The 20207-nt window shown below is 39.7% G+C and overlaps 1 protein-coding gene across 1 annotated transcript in view; it reads left to right on the top strand.

Moving 5' to 3' along the window:
* LOC129105586 (protein kinase C-binding protein NELL1-like) overlaps positions 1-14435 on the top strand; it is a 261850-nt gene extending 247415 nt beyond the window's left edge. The window contains exons 18-21 of the mRNA XM_054616705.1: positions 8030-8223; positions 11746-11926; positions 12288-12508; positions 14385-14435. Of these exons, the coding sequence (XP_054472680.1) occupies positions 8030-8223; positions 11746-11926; positions 12288-12508; positions 14385-14435 (647 nt within the window). The remainder of the gene's footprint in view (positions 1-8029; positions 8224-11745; positions 11927-12287; positions 12509-14384) is intronic.
* The last annotated feature ends 5772 nt before the right edge of the window (positions 14436-20207 follow it).

Genomic DNA, 20207 nt, shown 5'->3' with positions numbered 1-20207 from the left:
ACTACTTGTCAAAGTTTCTTTTCTTGAGGGTTTCCAAAAGGGAAACTCACCAAAGGTGAAAACTACAAACAATGACACAAAATGCCATGTGTTTGATACTAAAAAGATATGTTTTTCTTTTAGAGCCTTTAAGTGTAGGATTTGAAAATGTGTGACTTTTGGCGACTCCTTGTGGTAGCACCACAAAAGAAAATTACATTTATTTAAATGCGCTTTTCCAGCCATTACTACTATGTATGCAAATATTAGAATTTGGTTCATCAAAGTAAATACTTGGTGGCACTAATTCTCCAGTCAGGTGCCATTAAACCATTACAGAAGAAGAGGGCATAACAGGATTTCGAAAACAATGTCAAAAATGTGTTCATTGGAGGACAGTCTCCCCATCGCTCCAGAAAGATCTGATTTTTGATCAGTTTTAGTTTCTTCGGTGACAGTGATTTTTAAATGCTTCATGTGCATTCTGATTTATTTGCTAAGAAAGTTTCCATTGCACTTTGTCGCTTGTTGCATTTGTCGATTCACAAACTTTTCCATCTCAATCAAGCGTTGAAGCATTTTTCCAACTTTACTTTTTATTTTTTATTTCTTGACTTGACTTCTATTAGATTCTTTTATGCATCAAATTTCCCTTGGGTTGGTGTAATTTTCCTACAAACAAAAAACTCAATCATGCAATCATAATAATTTAAATGGTGGTATAATCACACAAATAAATCAACACACACTCTCGGTAGCAAATGACTCAAGCCGGGACATTACTCAGATCAGTCACAAGTGTAATTGGACATTAACTAACATGTTTGTGCTCATACATATTCATATACATGACTTGAAAATATGATTTATAAAATGTGTTTAGTTACAGCACATATTTGCATGTTATTGAGTTTATGACATTAATGTCATTGATGTTCTACTATTAACAGTACAGTATAAATACAAGTGTGTGTCATAATGTGGTCATGTGTGTGTCACTCCTTAACCAGACAAGTGCATGTAGCTGTGGCAGCAGACCCGCCACCGTTTATCCCTCTACTTTGCAGTATTAGGCTGGAAGCCAGCAGGGGAAATAAGTACGAATGAGAATATAACAGGATTTTTTTTCCCCTTCACAATATCCCTCCAACACCCTCTCATGAGTCAACCGAAAAGAAAGTAGCAATTTGTAATAAGCCAGATCAAAGCAGAGAAGAGCAGCACCAGTCAGCTAACGACATCAATGGAAACAGTGGAAAGCGCTAGTGATGAGAATTAGCGTGCATAGAGAAGAGGATAATGTTTTGAAAAAATGATATGTCTATATAAACTTTTGCGTACATAAATGCAAATAACTCTTTCTTTTTGGTCGGCTTTTCTGTTATGAGTATTTCAAAAATGTATGCACAGATTTTTGTCAAACTTTCAGATGCAAATCAACAGCCAAAAAGCACCACTTTCACATAATATGTTCTATAAATTGTCTGTATATCTGCTGATATCCTGTGTTTTGCCGCAACAGCAAACTAGGGATTTATTCAGTCGTGGTGTATGTGTGCCCTGTGAGAGGGGCTTTCTAGGTAAAGGATGTGCTTTGTTTATTCAAATGAACGGAGCACTTTGTTGTAATGCAGGTACTAATTCATGTTTGGCACATTGAGCAACTGGCTGTGCTACTCTAACGGGTGTCCTGCTGGGTGACACATGATTGTTAAAAGAGTCTATTATCTGCACACTCCCAAGTTTTGCATGAGAGGGATATACCTAAAGCGTACGTTCCATTCAGACACAACACACATAACCATACAGTCCGTTTAGGTTTTTCCCCTAATGTGCAACATATGTACAGATAACCAGAGTATTCAACACACCTACGAAATAAGAAATATCATTTTTTTTGTCTCTAAAGAAAGTCACTGCAAAATTAACTTCTGGGTTCCCTTTCAAAATCACATAAACGTTTGAAAATCTCTCATAACACATCTTGGAAGCACACTGTTGCCTTACTCAACAGTATATCATCCCACATGTCTAGATCAGGATGCCATTTAAAAAAAAAAAAAAAGGACATCTTCAATATTTCTGTTTTTAGCAGACTTAAATGAAAAATTTCCAATAAACTCTTGACCATCACAGGTTATACGTCAACAGCTCCACATCTAGTTCAGACAGGTCCGAAATAACAGCAGGACACAGAAGACTGAATGGTGTAGAAGTTTTTAGACAGCAGAGATTACAGCTGTAGTGTAATTATGTTTAAAGACAAAACCAGGTTACGATGAGATAAGAGAAAAGCTGGAGTAACGATGGATACAAAGTGTTTCATTAAGATTTGTTGGCCTCTGTCAATTTACCACTGTCTCTTTATTTGACATTTTTCTTTCAATTCCACTGCCGACTGATTAGCTTCTTCAGTCGCTGAAGCCATCTCATTCTGCTCTGTTACTGGCTACACAGGCCACAAAAATGGAATCCTGGTGTCTTTTCTGTATTATTTATAGAGCAGCGTTCACCATGACATTTGAGAGCATTGTGACATTTACTGTGCTGTGACAGTGATGTTTTTTGGTAAGCTAGCACAAGCCTTCATTTATGTTAAAACCGTTTTAGGTATAACAAAAAAAAAGAGCATAAAACAGACAAAACTTGGAGGCCTTGTTTGCCTAACACTATTCACATATTTGTTTTCTTTTAAACATTATGCCGTACTAGAATTATATGCATATTTCTTTTTACAATGTAACACATTAAGATTCTTACAGTGCCTTGTGTTACAATACATAATGTCGTAATATTTCAGTGACATATATTGTGACATTAAAATAATGCCATAATGTGACAGTTCAGTTGACACAAGTTGATGTTCTTTTAGGTTATTTAGCGTTTCCTCATGTTGGATTTCATCGCGTTTTATTTTGGCTATACCAGAATGCAATACATGTCATTACATTGTAGTATGTTGCATAGTATTACCTGCATATCGTTGTGATGAGGACCATAGCAGCTGCAAGCAACTTTCCTTTTTGTTTTTCATTACGGCTTTGACTGAGAGCTGCATGTTCTGCATCTTAAAACACATTTACTATGGCTAATGCTTTAGGGAGAGACAGGTGGCTTTAATAAACAGATTGTGCATAAAGATGAGGATAATAAACCATAAACTCCCACTGTCTCCCTGCACGACAGTGTGCGTGAATCATTTTCTCTCTCTCGCTATGATCTGCACGACCTTTCCATATGGGCTGCCTGGAGACATACCAAAGAAATACGATTTAAATACTCAAATACTGAGCTTTCTGATGCCTCCAAATTACCAACATCTGTCAGAGGGATTTATTTGTTATGTGCGTCTGTGTGTGCGCGTCTACGCCCGTGTTAATGTGTGTTGTCATGTACATGCACTGCAGGATTAGCGCTTTCATTTCTAACAGCTCATAGGTGTGAGTTTAAGTTTTTTTTTTCATATGGTTGGATGTGCTCAGCTGGTTTTTATCCGAAGGGCCTTTGTGTTCGCTTGTAAGACTGTCTTTCATGGCCTACATGTAAGAGTACGCTCCATCTGTGAGCAGCAGCTTGTGGCTGAATGTGGTGAATGTAGCATGAAGAGCGTTAATCCTTCACCAGCGGAGGTACAGTATGTCTGACTGGCTGATGGGGATTTCATTTAGTGTATGCAAATAGTCTGTCGCAGGCGCAGTAAATTCTTGGCTGAGCTGTTTTCTTCTCTCTCTGTATGCAGCAAACTTGATACCAATTAGAGTGTGTTTTCGGCGCTGTCGCAGTGCGTTGTTGTTGTTGCCGGTGTGGCCTCAGCATCGACCAAGTCTCACGTCCACACATAGTAGGTCTGCCAGCCGGGTACCACTCATCATTCCCCACTGGAGGAAACAAAAATGTATGTTGCATGGTGTTCACTGTTTGGGCAAGAGGCTCTAAACATTGTTATGTTACCTTCTCGCATTGCAAGTCATCTATTTTTGCTGCTTCGGCATTTCCTTTTATAACATTACATTTTTTTTGACAGGTTCGCAAATTCAACAACCAAGCTTTTGGATTCTTTTTTTTTTCTTCTGGGGTTTACCATCCACTGGTTTCCTCCATACCTTGAAAATTCCCCATCACTTTCTTCTAAAGTTCCAGCGTGATAGCTGTAAACTCTTATACCCTTTTTAGTCTTCTCTGCCTTGCTGTTATTTCAGACAAGAGTAAACTAAGTGCATATTCTGTCGAGCCATGATGTTTATCCCCCGGTGCTCTAGAGATTGTGAAAAACGGGATTTATTAAAGGCAGCTAAAAAAAACAAAAACACTGAATAAAAAAAATGATTGTTTTTCCTTGATTTAATTTTAAGACACACGGAGGGAGCCACACGCCATAGAAAGGCTCTGTTCAGGCTGTTTGTAGTTAAACCTACGAAAAGCAATGTACTGCAATTTATGTGTGTGTATGTTTAGGTCCACCTAGGGATGAGTTCAGGGTGGATGCATGTGTCTAAAGCTTGATTTATGCTTGACACACCCCAAATGGTACGCACAGCCAAAATAACGCCACACCATCCGACAGTGGTTTTCGGCTCTCCGTGCACATCCGTCCTTTTTTAACCACCCAAATGAGCAGAAGCCATGATTTAGACATGCTTTTTCAATGCAATGCCCCCATCAGTTTGGGAGAATATCAGTTTGCCGCAAGGAGAAACCTGTATCGAGTATAAAATCCCATGTGTCATCTCTCCTGGGTCAAAGCCCAATTACTGGGCTTTGACCCATGAGACCGCTGTTCGTGTCCAGTGTGACCGGAAGTCAATGAGTAATTATTATTATTATTATTATTATTATAAGTAACTTCTGTACATAATGCTATTTTTGTAGTTATTTAAACTCAAACCACAATCTGTTCCTAAACCTAACCAAGCAGTTTAGCAGGGGCTTATGCAGTGCACTGACCACTTTAGTAACTGGGACATTTGTAGGAAGACGCATGATAAAAAAAAAAAAAAAAAAAAAAACTTTTTCATAAGATATTATACCAACTGTTGATGGCCCATTGAGGTTTTAACTACAAGTCATGTATTTCAACATGCTATGTTAGCAATAGGCTCAAAGTACCCCGAAAGTGACAAAGTACAGATTAGAAAAATGATAGTTGAGCCAAGTCTGATCATGTTGAGCGGACTCTGTCATGTCCTAATATGGCTACCATGCAGAGGATAAACCCTTTTAATTGCCTGGTGCAGTAAAACCCAATCGTACTTATTCGTGAGTACAGAGGGGGTGAAAATCTATCTTTTCAAACCTGTGGGCGTCCAAACTGTTTTCAATCTCTGTCAAGTTCTTAGGTGTTTTTCAACTCTTGCCCAACTTGAAATGGCCTGGTACATGAACCCCAAAGGACGCACGGGACAACTCTTTCCAACACAGCTCAATTTTTATTTTTTCCTTGTTTGTTTCTTGTTGATGAGTGGTCGGTCTATCAGGTTGAAAACCTTCAGAAACACAAAAAGCATAAGTTATCCAAACATGCAAATAAATTTTAAACAATTTTCAGTACCAAGTACCAAGGCTTACAACAGGTGGAATTTCTGAAACAATCCCAACTAATGACTAAGAGACTGTTGAATGCAAACAGTATGCAGCATTGGTGTTTTTAAGGAAAGCTCATCAAACATTAACCTACGTTGAACAATCAACAAAATACACTCAAACAAAAAGCCAAACTCATATGCATGCAGCAAACTGATATGCATGCTGTCTGTATAAATGATTACTAAATAATCATCACAATAAAAAGTCTTGTTACCGTACCAGTGGCTCCTTTGGTTGTACCACGAGTTGAATCCTTTGTTTGTTGCTCTCTCTGCTGAGATGTTTGCTGAGAGACCTTCCATTCACAGGTGTTCCAACTTAAAAGGGTAATGAGCAGCCTGCACTGGCCTGCCGGTGGTGCATTGTGGGACTTGTAGTTTTTAAGGCAAAGTCATGTGAGCTGATATGAACTGAAATTAATCTTTACCCCAACAATCTCACTCAACTGTTAAGAGGATAAAATTAATTGTTGACCGCATTGCCCAAAGTGTGAAACCATGCTTTGTTCATGCACCGCTTGTGGCCTGCTGTCAGTGTCGTGTGGATGTGATCAATGTCAGTGGGCAGCAGGTGCTGGCAGGGGAGAGCAGAGCTTACTTTCCAACGGTCTTTGGTCTTTTTCTCTCACATTTAGTGGGGATAAAGAGAGCTAAATGTCATGGCTTGATAAAAGGTAGGGGCAGAATTTCGGCACCCTGTTTCCTGATATTGAAAAGTAAATGCCGACTGTTCATGTTGGTTCTTTTGGTTAGTAGAGAAGAAATGTGAGAAAGGAGCTGTTTGAATAGATGTTTCATTCCTTTGATAATAAAACGGAATATTTTTTTATATATATATATATTTTATATATATATAAACAGCATCACCATTATAATCAAGACCAATGACTGTCTACTACTACTCTTAACTACAACTCAGGCGATCTCCATAATTGGCTATCTTTTCTGTATGAATATTGACTGTGTACTGGGACTTTTACTTCACTACACTATCTATTTCCATAAAGCCATGCATCAAATAACACAAATCTCCCCAAAAACATTGAAATAGCAATAAACACAAAGAGTATTGATCTGCCCTGTGTGCGTTTCCAGTCAAGGTGCATTTAGGTTCTTTGGGAAGCTCGAGTTTCTAGGTTCCAGCAATTCCCAACATGTTATTGTAAACTGAGAAGAAAAATTGGATCCTGGATCTTTTGAACACAACTCCCTCTTAATAAGACATAGCTTGGACAACAAACAGTTGGTTTACAGACTTTGAAGGCTGAAGAGTCCATGTTTTCAAAACAGTATAACATACATATCTTCTATGAATAGAGCATCCTCCATCACGACGTTCTGTAAATACACCTCAGGGTGGACCCCATATCCTCATAGCCAATATGTTTACTTTGCACTGCGTGTGTGTACTAAGTTTGCGAAGAAAGAAATCCACACTATTAATTTGTGGGAACTGATTGGGTCAATTAAATAACCTCTACTGAAACACCCTGGGTGCTCATCCCTAACTGACCAAAACAACTTTTAATTTCAGTTCATACCACTGCAATAACTGAATGAAAATGAATTTGAAGGCATGACCTGAGGGCTGAATTATTCATTTGTGCACAATACACACTATTATAAATACACCTGATACCTGCCGGGCTCCATAATAATGTGAGGACATGTAAAATGAAAATGTAATTACAAGTAAATGTGTACCACATCTACCACTGAGTTAGTAAAGGGTGCATCTTGTGCTGTAATACATGTGCTTTTCCCAACTCTACAGCTCTGAATGACAAATGTCAACCTTGGAAAAAATCATTGCCAGAGAACATAATCCAGCCAGGAATTATGATTCAAACAAACTGTATTTGGGAAGCAAATGAGTGTGAATGAGACAGGAGACAGGGTTGTCAACTGTGTATTCATGTCACAGTACGCCAAGATATTGTTTAAATACGATACTTATGCAGCCCAGGTGTACTTTTTAAATACCTTACTTTGGAAAATACATATTTTTTCCCTGCTCTAAGTCATTGGTCTTTGGCTTCAAGAATGTTCTGCCAATTCTTATTATCTAGGGATAATAATTGAAAATAGATGATACTACAACACCTACTTCCTTAGACAGTTTTAAAAATACTGTATCAAGCAACAGCTTCCAGTTCTGTCCTACTGAGCCATCATTGAGTCCATCATCACATCCTCTCTTACAGTTTGTTAATGGGTTGTTAACAAGGTGTTCAAGAAAAAAAACATTCCCACAGTTCATTCTCTACATACTCACAGAAAAAAAGATAATTTCCTACCCTTCACATCCTGTTCATCACTTCTTCCAGCTCCTTCCCCTCCAGAGAAAAGCTCACTTGGCGTTGTTTTGAGACTGACAGGAGTTTGAAAAACACTTTTCCGAAAACACAATATACCTACAAATGACATGTAAGCATTCATTAACCATGGCTTTTCTCTTTGTCTTCCAGACATTGATGAGTGCGGTCTGCAGACACACACCTGCTGGAATGACAGTGTGTGTGTGAACCTCCCGGGAGGCTACGACTGTGTGTGCACATCTGGTCCGGGATGCGGCGGCGACTGTCCACAGGAAGAGGAAATCAGACGCAACGGAGAGGACTGGAAGCCCATCTTTGACCGCTGTGCTATATGCTCCTGCAAGGTAGAGAAGATTTACCACGCTTAAGATGCTTTCTCACTGGATAAAAAAAAGACCCAAACATGCAGCAACATCTGCTTTTGCCTTAGGTGAGAAAGGTTAGGATTGGCATTCATTCCCTGGACAAATACCCTGGCAGAACTCACAGGCATTTATCTGTTTTTTCTGTTTGGCAGTGAGCCCTGCTTCTATTGCCAGCCGGTTCCTCCTTTCTGTCAACCGTAATACCAGGAAAGAAAAATGGAAAGGCCAGTGCAATGGCACGGCTTTCACTCCTCGCAATCGAAAGGAGTGTATTGCCTATTTTTAGCGGGTTTTCCCCATCTTTGAAAAACCTGCAATTATGGGCTAAAACGGATATGAGTAATACTGGTGTTCCAACCTAGTGGAGGATCTTTTAATCAGGGTTTGCCTCATAGCTATAAACTAAAATCTGTATCTCTCTTCCTTGACTTCCTGTAACTAAGCTGTTAATATAATCTAACTTTTTCTGCAGAAGTACAAATGTTAAAACCTTTCGAGTCAAAAAAGTGTGAGTGCTTGGTACTAACAAATGTTGGGTGGAAAATTGCTAAATAACCTCCCAAAGACCATTGAGGAAGTTGAAACAAGAGAAGACATAAGGGACTTTGACACAAAACCAAAAGCAAGCACCTCGAACACAACATGCAAGATATTTAACAAATTATTATTATTTTAACAGAAATTGTATCAATTTACTACATTTTATTGTTTCACATGTATGGAATAAATCTGTTATTCCAGAAAATCCAAGAGCATTGTTGTGCATGGTGACTTCATGCCTTTGTTATATTCAGTGTAACAACACTACTAATACATGCGGGAAGAACACGCACAATTGAGCTGTGACGGATGGGACTGACTTAGAGACAATGCACAAGAAAAGACAAAGACTGAAATGGAAAAGAGACAGGAAGAGTTGGATAAATGAACAAAGAAGAGATGAAATATTCTAAAAAGGGGAATGGAGCAAAGAGGGCGGTAGGCTAGTAGGATATATGGAGGACTCTTTTTCCTTCTGTCTTTTCTGATTGCTTCTCCTGCTTTCATTCCAGTAAATTAATGCTTATGGTAGTTTCTTTCCTGATTTATTGGTTATGAAAACACTACACACAAGGAACAAGGCAACAAACAATAAAATGCGATGGGCTAGATGCAGTCTGACCACCAGACCACCATTTGTAAACAAGCCAACACTTTAACCTGATCATCTAAGACACTCAGAGGTGAGTCCAAAATTGATTGCACCCGTTATAAGCCCTCGATGCTAAGGAAAGCTGTTCACGCACAACCACGGTAAGCACAGTGGGTCAAAGCTGAACCTGGAGGTCTGTGCTCAGTTTACGACTCTCTTTTCCTAACCCTCACTAAGTGCTTTTATTGCCTAAACCTAACTAAAACGGAGCCTATATTGACACGCCATCCCTGACATGTCCAAAACTGATGCACCAAGACTGACCAAGCTGTGGTTTACGAGAATGTGTTTTAGCAGAAGGAAATATGTAGCATTAAAAAAATAAAACTAGCTTTGCTATAAGTTTATAACCAATGTATTGAAGTGTTAAATATTTACTTGTCGATGATTAATTATTGACAATAAGCATTGGTATTTACATACATTCACAAGGACATGTCATGAGCTGTTCTGGCAAAAATAGACCCGTTGTGACACAAGTTACACTTACCAGATGCTCTGCTAAGATTTAAGGCCCTTCAGCATCCACTGACCTGCTGTTTTTTTGAGTCGGATGTTCTCTGAATGTAAACAGGCAGAGATCTGGGTTCCTGGTTACTGTCAGGCAGCCAGGAAGTTACTGTGGTTGGTGAAGAAGGAGAGAGAAATTGACGATGAGCAGGGTCAGAAAGTACAGACTAGTGGCAAATGCACATGAAACTTTCGATTGGTCTGTTGAACAGGAGAGGAGGGAGGTTGATTGGTGTAATATGACTGAAATTTGTGGATGCCAGACAGGGCAAGTGGAAAAGATAGAGGTGCATGAGAGGATGACGACGGAGCGGGGAAAGGGTTTGTAAAAACTCCCCAACATATGACATCAAAAGGTGGAAACTTAAGAGCAAAAATCTTCTATAATCAACTTTCACCAAAGTTTTATTTGAAGAAAAATGATAGGATAAATTTAGTTAGGTTAGGAAAATAGATTTCAGAGTTCAACATAAGTGATTTAAAAACAAAATGTTCATTAAATTACCTTCAGAAAAAAGAAAACTACCCTGGAGAGGAATACATCATCTGTAGACTGCTTTGAAAGCAAGTCATACCTACGGATATAAAGAGGATGTCTTCAAATTCATCATAAAGTTGTTGTCGTCAAAGTTGGCATGAAATAAAACGGTGTAATGATGTTGTTTTGGTTAGCGTAACAGTACAGCATTAGTATTCATGCCTGGTCTTACTCCTGGCATTAAAATGAACAGTTTGCCTTCATGCGTCCTGCCTGCACTGTAGTGTTGGCGGCGCTTTTCCCAGCAAGTCAAGGGCCATAACTGTTTAGACCGAGGCCTTCTGTATTGGTACCCTGGGACCGGGCTTGTTACTGTAGCAGGACAATATTCATCGATAAAACATTGGCTCTGTATCGCCCTTTTTAATGGAATACGGGAACGATTTTATGGCGCCTATACATTTCCTAACAGCCATTCCATGCAACATTTTTACATCTCCATTACAATGTCGTACCCATGCCAGACGGCTGTGGTGAGTAAAATGGACCATTAAATTTTTCCCTGGGTGGAGATGGCGAGCCAGGGACACGGCGGCTCGGAGAGGCTTCCAGGTCTGGTGGATTTGACTTAGCATTCAGGCCCAGACGCCAAACTTCTAACGCATTCTCGCCTCGTTCTTGGCTTTGATACATTTCTGGTAGAAAGTGGAGATTTGAGAGTTGCTATAACACATTCAAAATACACTGAAGGTAGGCTGGCCTTGAATTATCTGCCTGAATGACCCACTGTGCAAAATTGTTAACTAGTTCTCTCTAAAGGCATCAGATATGTGTCTTGATCCTATCCCCAAAGTCTTGTCAAAGTCTGGCAGGGCTTTTGAATCATAATACTGATGTGCTTTATCAAATGTCTTTTTCTTTTTTCTTTTTTGCAGAGATTCAATGTTTGCAATTGCACAACCTCCATAGCAAAAATAAATTCAGAAATTCTGTATTCTATCTAAGGTTGTACTCTTTTCAGAGATGAAAAGACTCTGAAACGACATTCAGGGCATCAGGTGATCCTTAAACCCGTTCACTGTAACTAGACTGGTGAAAGCTTTCAGCGTCAGCAGCTGTTGAATGCCGAGTGACCCACCTATTCAATGATAAAGAAAAGACTGGAACAGTACTTTACGGCCCAGAATACGAGGCGACATGTGCATTGGAGTATTTTCTGGCACTATTTCTTTTGATGTCAACTACATAAAGTATGCCAGGTCCACTGTAATGACTTGTGTGTTTTTTTTGGCTCTCTGACACTGTGACCTCTGTTGTGCAGGACGGGCAGACGTACTGCAGGAGGAGACCATGTGACTGCGCAGACCCAGACGAGGATCTGTTCTGCTGCCCCGGCTGTGACAACAGGCCCAGCAGCCAGTGTCTGGACCAGAGCGGACGCACACTCTACAGCAGCGGGGCGTCCTGGGTGTACGGCTGCCAGCAGTGCCGCTGCATGGTCCGTATACAAAAAACACACACTCACACAGAAGCTACATATGTTTACCGCCAACCAAAAAGAATTAAAGCTGACCGTATTAAATCCCTCACTTGTTTATGAGAAGAAACAGCTGACATCCAAACACACAGAATCTCCTCATCAACATGAAGCTCAGAGCTGGGCCTTGTTTAATCCTGCTGCTCAGTTGTGTGTGCGGAAGGCTCGGATAATTATCACCTCTCTAATTAGAGATGTGGCAACAAATCAGCGTGTGAGCTGCGACTGTTGCCAGATCATCTGATTTAGACACACACACAAAACAAAAACACACAGGGTAACATTTGTGTCACCTTTCTTTTTTCCCCCCCCACCTCACACAGGAGGGGAGGTGGACTGCTGGCCTCTGGTTTGCCCAGTGTTGATGTGCGAGTACACGGCGGTGGCAGAGGGCGAGTGTTGCCCGCGCTGCGTCACAGACCCCTGCCTGGCTGACAACCTGTTGTATGACATCCGGCAGACGTGTCAGGACCCCGCGGGCGCCGCACGCCTCAGCGGAGACACGTGGCATATGCCCAACTCACCCTGTACCACCTGCGAGTGTAAGGTAAGCAAAAGCAACAAAGAACACAGTGAAGGTATGGCTTTTACTGTGCAGCATCCATGTTTGATTTGGAGTGGATAACTCAGTGCTCAACCAAAAATCCACAACAAATTATGATTTTTTTACGGTATTAACTTGACGTTCAGGGTGCAATTAGTTGTTTTTAATGAATGTGTTGTTTGTCCATCACTGCAGATAAAACAGTACATATAGTTTAGGCATATGAAAATCTCATGCAGTTACAGAAACTTGTTTATGTGTATTTTGAAATTCCTCCAGATCTTGTCATAGATAATGATAGGCATTACATGCTATTGGTATTGAAGAAAATTCTTGGAGATGTAAACTGTGTTTTAGTGAGTCTATCTGATGTGAGATGAGGATATGCAATCACTGCTTCTCTGTCTTCCAAGACGAATACAAAGAAATCTGTTTGTCACAGATGATGCAAGGTGCATTTAATCTTAAAAGAGCAAAAATATGCAGATTACTGTGTCAGGAACATGTCAACATCCCTCGGATCATCTCCACACATTTACTGGTATACTAAGAATTATCTGTTGCCCCGCAGTTCCGCTTTTTTCTTTTTTTCCTTTAAGCTACAAGAATTTAAGTTGGCCAAAAACAGCTCATAAGATATATGGAGCGGACACATGTCAGGTTATTTTATGTAGTGGTAACATATTTTGCCAAGTTATTTCCAGGTCACACAGCGGGTATGCTCACTCATGCTGTGGTCACAGCAGGTGGTCATAGCTACTGCACTCTGATCCCCTTCTGCTGCATCACCTTTGGTAAAGACATAGTTTGCCTCTGACCAGCAGGGAACCTCACTTTCAGCCAAAGCCAACGATGAATGAACGATAAAACTACCCCAGCTGATTACGTACATTAAGACAATTATTTTTTGTATTACCAGTTTTCTGACATTTGATGTTGACATATGCAAATGTGGCATTACATATGTCCTTAATTTCATACATTTTCTAAACATAAATCTTCAAATTGTATAAAATCCTTGTTTCATTTCATTTACATTTTTTACAGATGTAATGTTGGATATGTCTTTGTATCACTCCACAAATCATAAATTAAACTTTCAATAGCCTTATAAAAATCAATTTTAGTAATGCTTTTAGGAATAAAATGTTCGATAGTTCAGGCTATGAATGATATATGAACAAACCCTCTGTGAAAACCTTCAGTATATAGATAGGAATGAAACTGGAGAGTTTGGTGAATGTAAGTGCTACTGAAGTGGAGATTTATGTCTCAGAGTCTAAAAAGTTTGAGAAAATGGCGTTAAAAATATTTATTGAAGAAAAAACTTCTACTGAGAGATTAAATCATGATTTTTTTCCCAGTTGATTGCTTACATTGAGACAATTATTTTTTATATTACAAGATTTTTGAAATGATATGATTAAAAATGCAAATGAGTCAGGATGTAATTATGACTTTTGGTGAATTAAGGAGAAATCTACTGTCACAAATGACAAAGTGTAAAAACAATAAACACTTAAATGTGTATTTTGGATGTTTTCTAACCACAATAAGACATGTTATGGAAGCAAAATAGCCCAAAACACACACCCGATTTGTGTTTGAAAAAACGATGTTTTTCCTCAAAGGGTCAGTGAAGCCAAAGTACAAACCTAAACACGTTTTTGTTGTAACACGCAATTCAGATTTGAGTTTCTAAGATAATGGCCCTCTTTTTCTTAGAGACTTTCTTAGAGACTTTTTCTTAATAGAATGTATTCCCAATTAAAAATATGTCACTGTGACATTGATAACCAGCAACATGAACAGCATATTTTAATACACCACAGTATATTTATAACTCTCTGTCTGCTCTCTCCTGTCTTTTCATGCTCAGAATGGGAATGTTTGCTGCTCGGTGGATCTCGACTGCCTTCAGAACAACTAAAGCTCCCCTCCTCTCACTGCGGGACTGCCACGCCCCCTCCTCCATCTGACGACTCCCCCCTCGGATTCATAAAAAGACTCACGCACACACATGTGCATGCCAGTGTGTGCACAGAAAATACAAACATGCACTGGACGGACAGGGGGGTTAAGGCTGTGCTTTTATGCTGTAACTCGACAAACTGTTAGAGTTAGAGTGAGTGAGTGAGTGAGTGAGTGAGTGAGTGAGTGAGCGTGTGTGTGTGTGTGTGTGTGTGTGTGGCTCAGGCGGAGACTGAGGCCGTAGTCGCTTTCACCACAGTCACTTTGTTGTGTATGTGTCTTTGTATTGTTCCCATTTTACTAAATGTCTTGAGGAAAACTGTTTAACATTACGTCCCAACACAGAGACACGTGATTGGACAGATGTTGAGGTGCCCCAGCTGTCTATGTTGCAAAATGTCACTACTGCTTGGTCACCTAGAAAAGTCATCAACTAAACATTTTATTATTGTGGTAACAAAAGTACTGCACCCTTATTTTATATTATGTTCTGTGAAGCAGGAGATAGTTTGATGAAAAAAAATAAAATAAAAGAAACTCAAGAAAATTTGAAAAATCCAACTCTATACCAACTTCTCTCATGGGAGCATAGACTGTATATAAGAAGTGGACGTGGTAACCGTGACGTCAACCATTGGTTTGTGGACTGATGCCTTGAAGCCTGGAGTTATGCATTTTGGCCATCGCCATCTTGGTTTTTGCAACCAGAAGTAACACGATAGGGTGGAGATAAGTACAATTCCATCTAACTAACAACACAGTGAAAAGGTTAAAGTACGAAGATGAAAACATGGATGCATTGGTAGTAATCTGTCAAACACAATGTAGCCACTCCCCAAAATATACCCTGCTTTATGGCCTATTTTACTTTAAAAAATGGACATTTACTTAATGGACATCATGATGTATTGAAAAAGGCTTAAAACTATCGATTGAGACCATAAACTCATTTTTTACAATGTTTACTGAGGTAATAAATCCAGTGAGAGGAAGTGTAATTTTCTCTTAGACCTCTATACAATCTGGCCAAAACAGAAATCAATCAAACCAAACAAAGATAATGTGGGGTAGAAAACTTACTTAATTAGCCGTAATTTTACCTTTTAGTTATTTCAGTGCATTTACACATTTATGATTCCAAGGCTGACCATGCAAACAAATCAAAGGGTGCATAACTTTTCTTTACATGCTATATATATGGTTTACTACCACACATAATCAGCAACAGCTGTCTGCTTTCCCTCTTCAGGAACAGGATCCTGTGATGGCCATTTATGAAGAAAAGTCTGCCATGTCATAAACCCAATCTAAAAAGATCCTCCCAATGTTACCATGGATTTTTGAATTTGGATGACACAGCAAATTATGTCACTGCAGCCCTCTCAGTATGTCTAGTAATAAGTACTACAGTAATAAAGCAATTATAGACTTGAAAAAGTACAGGTTCAGGGTTAGAGCCACAGCCTAAAATGAGAAAGAAATAATACATTTTTTCTCAATTCTATCAGTGTCACTGGAGCTTAGATTCTTTTAGAAGCAGCGCCTGAATGCACCATTAGTTTTGGTCTCTATGAGGCTAGACCATGCTATATGAAAAATGAGGTGAGGTGTAACTTTCTCAAAGGTACAATCTGACAAAAACACCCATTCCGAGCAGTGATTGAACAGGGGTGAGGGAAAAGAGAAAGCATGCAGGGTTCCTTCTCTCTAAAGTTTGGTAGTCTGAAAGTGTGCTGTTATCCCCATTTGTATGATCAATTGTGTCTCGCACATCTCTATGATGGCACACCTGTTGCGCGAGTAGGCTGGCCGTGCAATGCTCCAGTCTTCAGGTCTTTTAAAATGACCTGCCTACACTCAGAGGATCCAGGTTCTGAGGATCCAGGCTCTGAATTCGGACTTAGCTGTTGTCTATCTATGCTGAGCCATTAATCAACACTTCCCCTCAGCCTCAAGGTCTCCTCTCTGATGTGGTTGACTGCCAGATAGCAAGTTATAACAAGTCGTGATATCAAAAAGCATGTGAAAGCAGTTTGATGGTGCACAACAGATTCCTGCAGGCCAGAACAAGCACCAGCCATAGCTGCTGATGAAGTCGGGCAGAGTTCGTGGTGGGTCCGACTTCTGAACCACGGAGAGTGGCAGAGAGACACATAAAATGAAAAGCGAGAGGGAGGGGGGCTAATTAAAGCCATGTCGAGCAGGCCTGGATTTGAGTATGCCAGGAGGTCACCAAGTGTTGAATGTGTTTACAGACGGCCAGTCTTATTAAGGCTGGAGAGTCTAGAGTTTTTCCTGCTACAGGTCACACATTCACAGCTCTAACGCCACTGTGGTCCTCCTCCCTGTCCTCTCCTCCACACCTCTCTCCAAGCTAGTCTCAAGAGCGCCAACGTTTCCCTCAAGTGTCGATGTTATCGCCCTGTTTGTCCATCACTGTCTGTTTTTTTCCCTAAGAAAACCACGGTGGAGATTTTCTAACACCGTCTCAAAATGTTGTGAAATGAGCACAGACTTTGAAAGGCGAACTACGTGTTACGGCCATGAATTATGCTTCAAGTTCATACATGAAATTATAACTTGATAACAGCAGACATCTGACATGCCAGGTGTAGCTTTTGGTCCGGTGAAATAGTTTTTCAGTAAACTTTTGTTATGCAGTTCTTTATAAAAGTCAAATAATTTCAGAAGAAGGATAACTCTGTTTCTTTTCAAAGCTGGATCCAACGTTCAAGGTCTTCTCTACACCTTCTTCTTACTCTCTGGTTTATCTGCACATCGTCAGCATATTGCAGATATCAAGACTCATTTTTCCTTTCTCAGTGTAAACGAATTAATTTGGTTTCATCAAAGCTCCTTTTTTTTTTTTATGTAAAGCAAAGTTAATCAACCACTGGTGCTCTAACAATACTGCTATTTCCTGTCAAAAAATGGGATGATACTGGAAAGCCCAGTGCAGACAACACAACTTGACTGTGATTTTCCGGTTCTAGCAAATTGTTAAGATCGGAGACAAAAACTCCAGAGTGGGCAATTTGTGTGGCCAAAACCGGTCTTGGATTTATTGTGAGCCATCCCCGTCTGTAGAGTCAACCCGTTCTCACTCCCAATGCGTTGTATGCCGCTGCTGGGTCAGCGTGTATACGACGCACAAGGGTTTGCAACCAACTTCAATGTAAACACGCTAATTGATAACTGCAAGATAGTCAACATATAGCCGGCAGGAAGGGAGGTTGATCAAACAAACACAGGACTTTCACCCAGCAGACTGCTGTTTGTGTCCCGTGTCAATCTAAAAGTAATCATTTACATTTTGGTCACATCAGTCATTAGTCAGACTTTTCCTAAACCTAATTAAATGGTTTTTTTTGCCTCAACCTAAACAATTTTTATTTTAATGAGACACTATGCATGTAATGGGTGTTTATTGTCACGCCATCTCTGACAAGTCCAAAACTTGCTAGAGGGCTACGTAGAGGGTCATAGCTGGAAATATTGGAGCACTGACCAAGCTGCAGTATTTGATGCATTTGGGTAAGCATGCGTTCGTAGTGTGACTTCTTGCATGTTTTTGTTCAATATCACGATCATTCCTTCCAGTGGAGGATCATCCAAACGCCATAATCTCATTAGTACACCAGTTGTGTATTTGTGGTCTGCTTAAAAAAACAAACTTTTTATTTTGGTCAGGGGTGACCTTGTTCTCTGGAGTTAAAAGGAAATGTCTCCCTCCCTCACTGCTGACCTTCCACTATTGAATGTCAAACTAGTTCTTGTTTCTGGTGGTGTCTGGGATATTTTTCTACTCTTTCATCCACACAGCGCGTTGTTCAGACTCTAAAACATGGTGCTCATTTCACAAACTTTTTGGGAAAGGTGATTCTGGTTGTTTAACCCCCCCTCCGGAGTTTGACCTTGGCATGCAGCGAGGTGTGCCACCCCTCTGACCTCTCGGTCGCAAAGTCCTTGTGTCGTCATCCATGTGTGTCTCACTTGAGCATTTCTCCCTGTACTATCCTCCATCGTCACAATGCCTCTTGTAAAACTGAAATTGTCAACTGTGCACAAAGAACACACACACAAAAGAAAAAACAATGTATGTAAATGGTATCTGTACCCATCAAAGTTTAACACAGCAATCGAAAGCAGACATTTGTACAAAGGATCACTGAAAAACAATGTTTTAAGATTGCTCTGTTGATTGATTTGATATGAAATATGATGACTACTGTAAAACACTATTTGCAAGTCTGTGTGTAAGCGTTTTTACATACTGACGATATGATAAAATTATACAGTTTTTTAATTATCATTGTGTTCATGACTAACGTGTTAATTTCGGTGGACTACTTTTTTTTTTTGTGGGATAGGTTCTGTTTTGCTGTAAATACCGTGTAAAGTGACGGGTTCTGTAAAGAGAGTAAGACCATGTGAATAATTCTCACTAGCATAGCTTCTTAGGATCTGAGCGTTGCCAGTCGAGTACGACAGAGAAGCAACATTTCTATTGTTTTTACTATTTCTTTATTTTTCTATTCTTGCCTTAACCCTTTTAGTATCGGTCATAGTTTTATGTCTTTTCACTGTTTTAGGACAACATTGTAGATTTGACTAGCCTGTGTGTTTGTACAGAGCTCTGATCGGTGTCCCTCACTGAAAGCTCAGAGAGGCAGAAGCGGATTTTGGAATTCAGACTTCACCTCACGTCCTTTTTTTATTTAATTTTTTTCCAACACACGTCTTTTTGAACTGAACTGAGAAATACCTTCATGAGAACCAGGCAGAAAAGAACTATGTACACATGTAAAAAAAAAAACACAAAAAAAACAATTCTAATGTTGAACATGACAATGTTGTTCTTGATTGAGTTCCTACTCAAAAAAATAAGCAAGCCATTGTGTTACTCCTTAAATGTCTGATTTTTTCAAAGAAGCAGTTTTGGGTCTTCTAGATCCTGATGTGCTTGTTCATGTTTTTCATAGAGGACCCCTGCAGAGAGATCCTCCGGGTCTGTTCATTGTTTCTTCTCCAGATCAGAGTGGCCAACCTAATTGTACTCAAAGGGTTAAGTGTCATTTGACTTGAAGACTGTGTCGTGATAAGAGTTTGCTGTAAAAAAAAAAAAAAAAAAAAAGTTATTCGGTTAATAAATATTTTAGTTGTTTACTTTATTTGCTGAGAGTCTTTGGCTTCAAAGTGTGATGATGATGATGATGATGATGATGATGATGATGAGAGAACAATCATGAGGGACGCCTAAATGGCTCGCCATCACTTTCTCCACAGGCAGCTTAAACGAAAGCAATGTCTTTCAAGCCTTGGAAATTAAAGTCAATCCCAGCATTGGGATATAGTTCTGGAAAAGTCTTTCATGTTTCTACTTGTATCAATACTGCTGTTTTCCATTTCACTCGGGAAATGTATGAAAGGCTGCGTCGCAGTGAAGATTAGTACATTCTTTTGATGCTCTAAAAGGAGCGCTGCTGTGCCGCTGACAGGAGCCGCTACAGCAACGCTTTTGAGGCTACATTGTCAAAGAAAGCTCCACAAAATGAGACCTCATGTGTTATATTTTCCTGCAGCGCCACAATCGATAAAAATGCAAATACTAAGCACATTATATAAAACACACATATGCAGATATCCCCAAAGTAGTAGGACCTTACTCTTAAACACATGAAACTATGATTTTAGACAGCGTTCGATAACTCAGCCAGAGCAGCTGAATTTT

This window comes from Anoplopoma fimbria, chromosome 2 (genome assembly GCF_027596085.1).
Source record: "Anoplopoma fimbria isolate UVic2021 breed Golden Eagle Sablefish chromosome 2, Afim_UVic_2022, whole genome shotgun sequence".
Lineage (NCBI taxonomy): Eukaryota > Metazoa > Chordata > Actinopteri > Perciformes > Anoplopomatidae > Anoplopoma > Anoplopoma fimbria.
The sequence above is the reverse complement of the archived record's forward strand: the minus strand, read 5'-3'. Positions and strand labels throughout refer to the sequence as shown.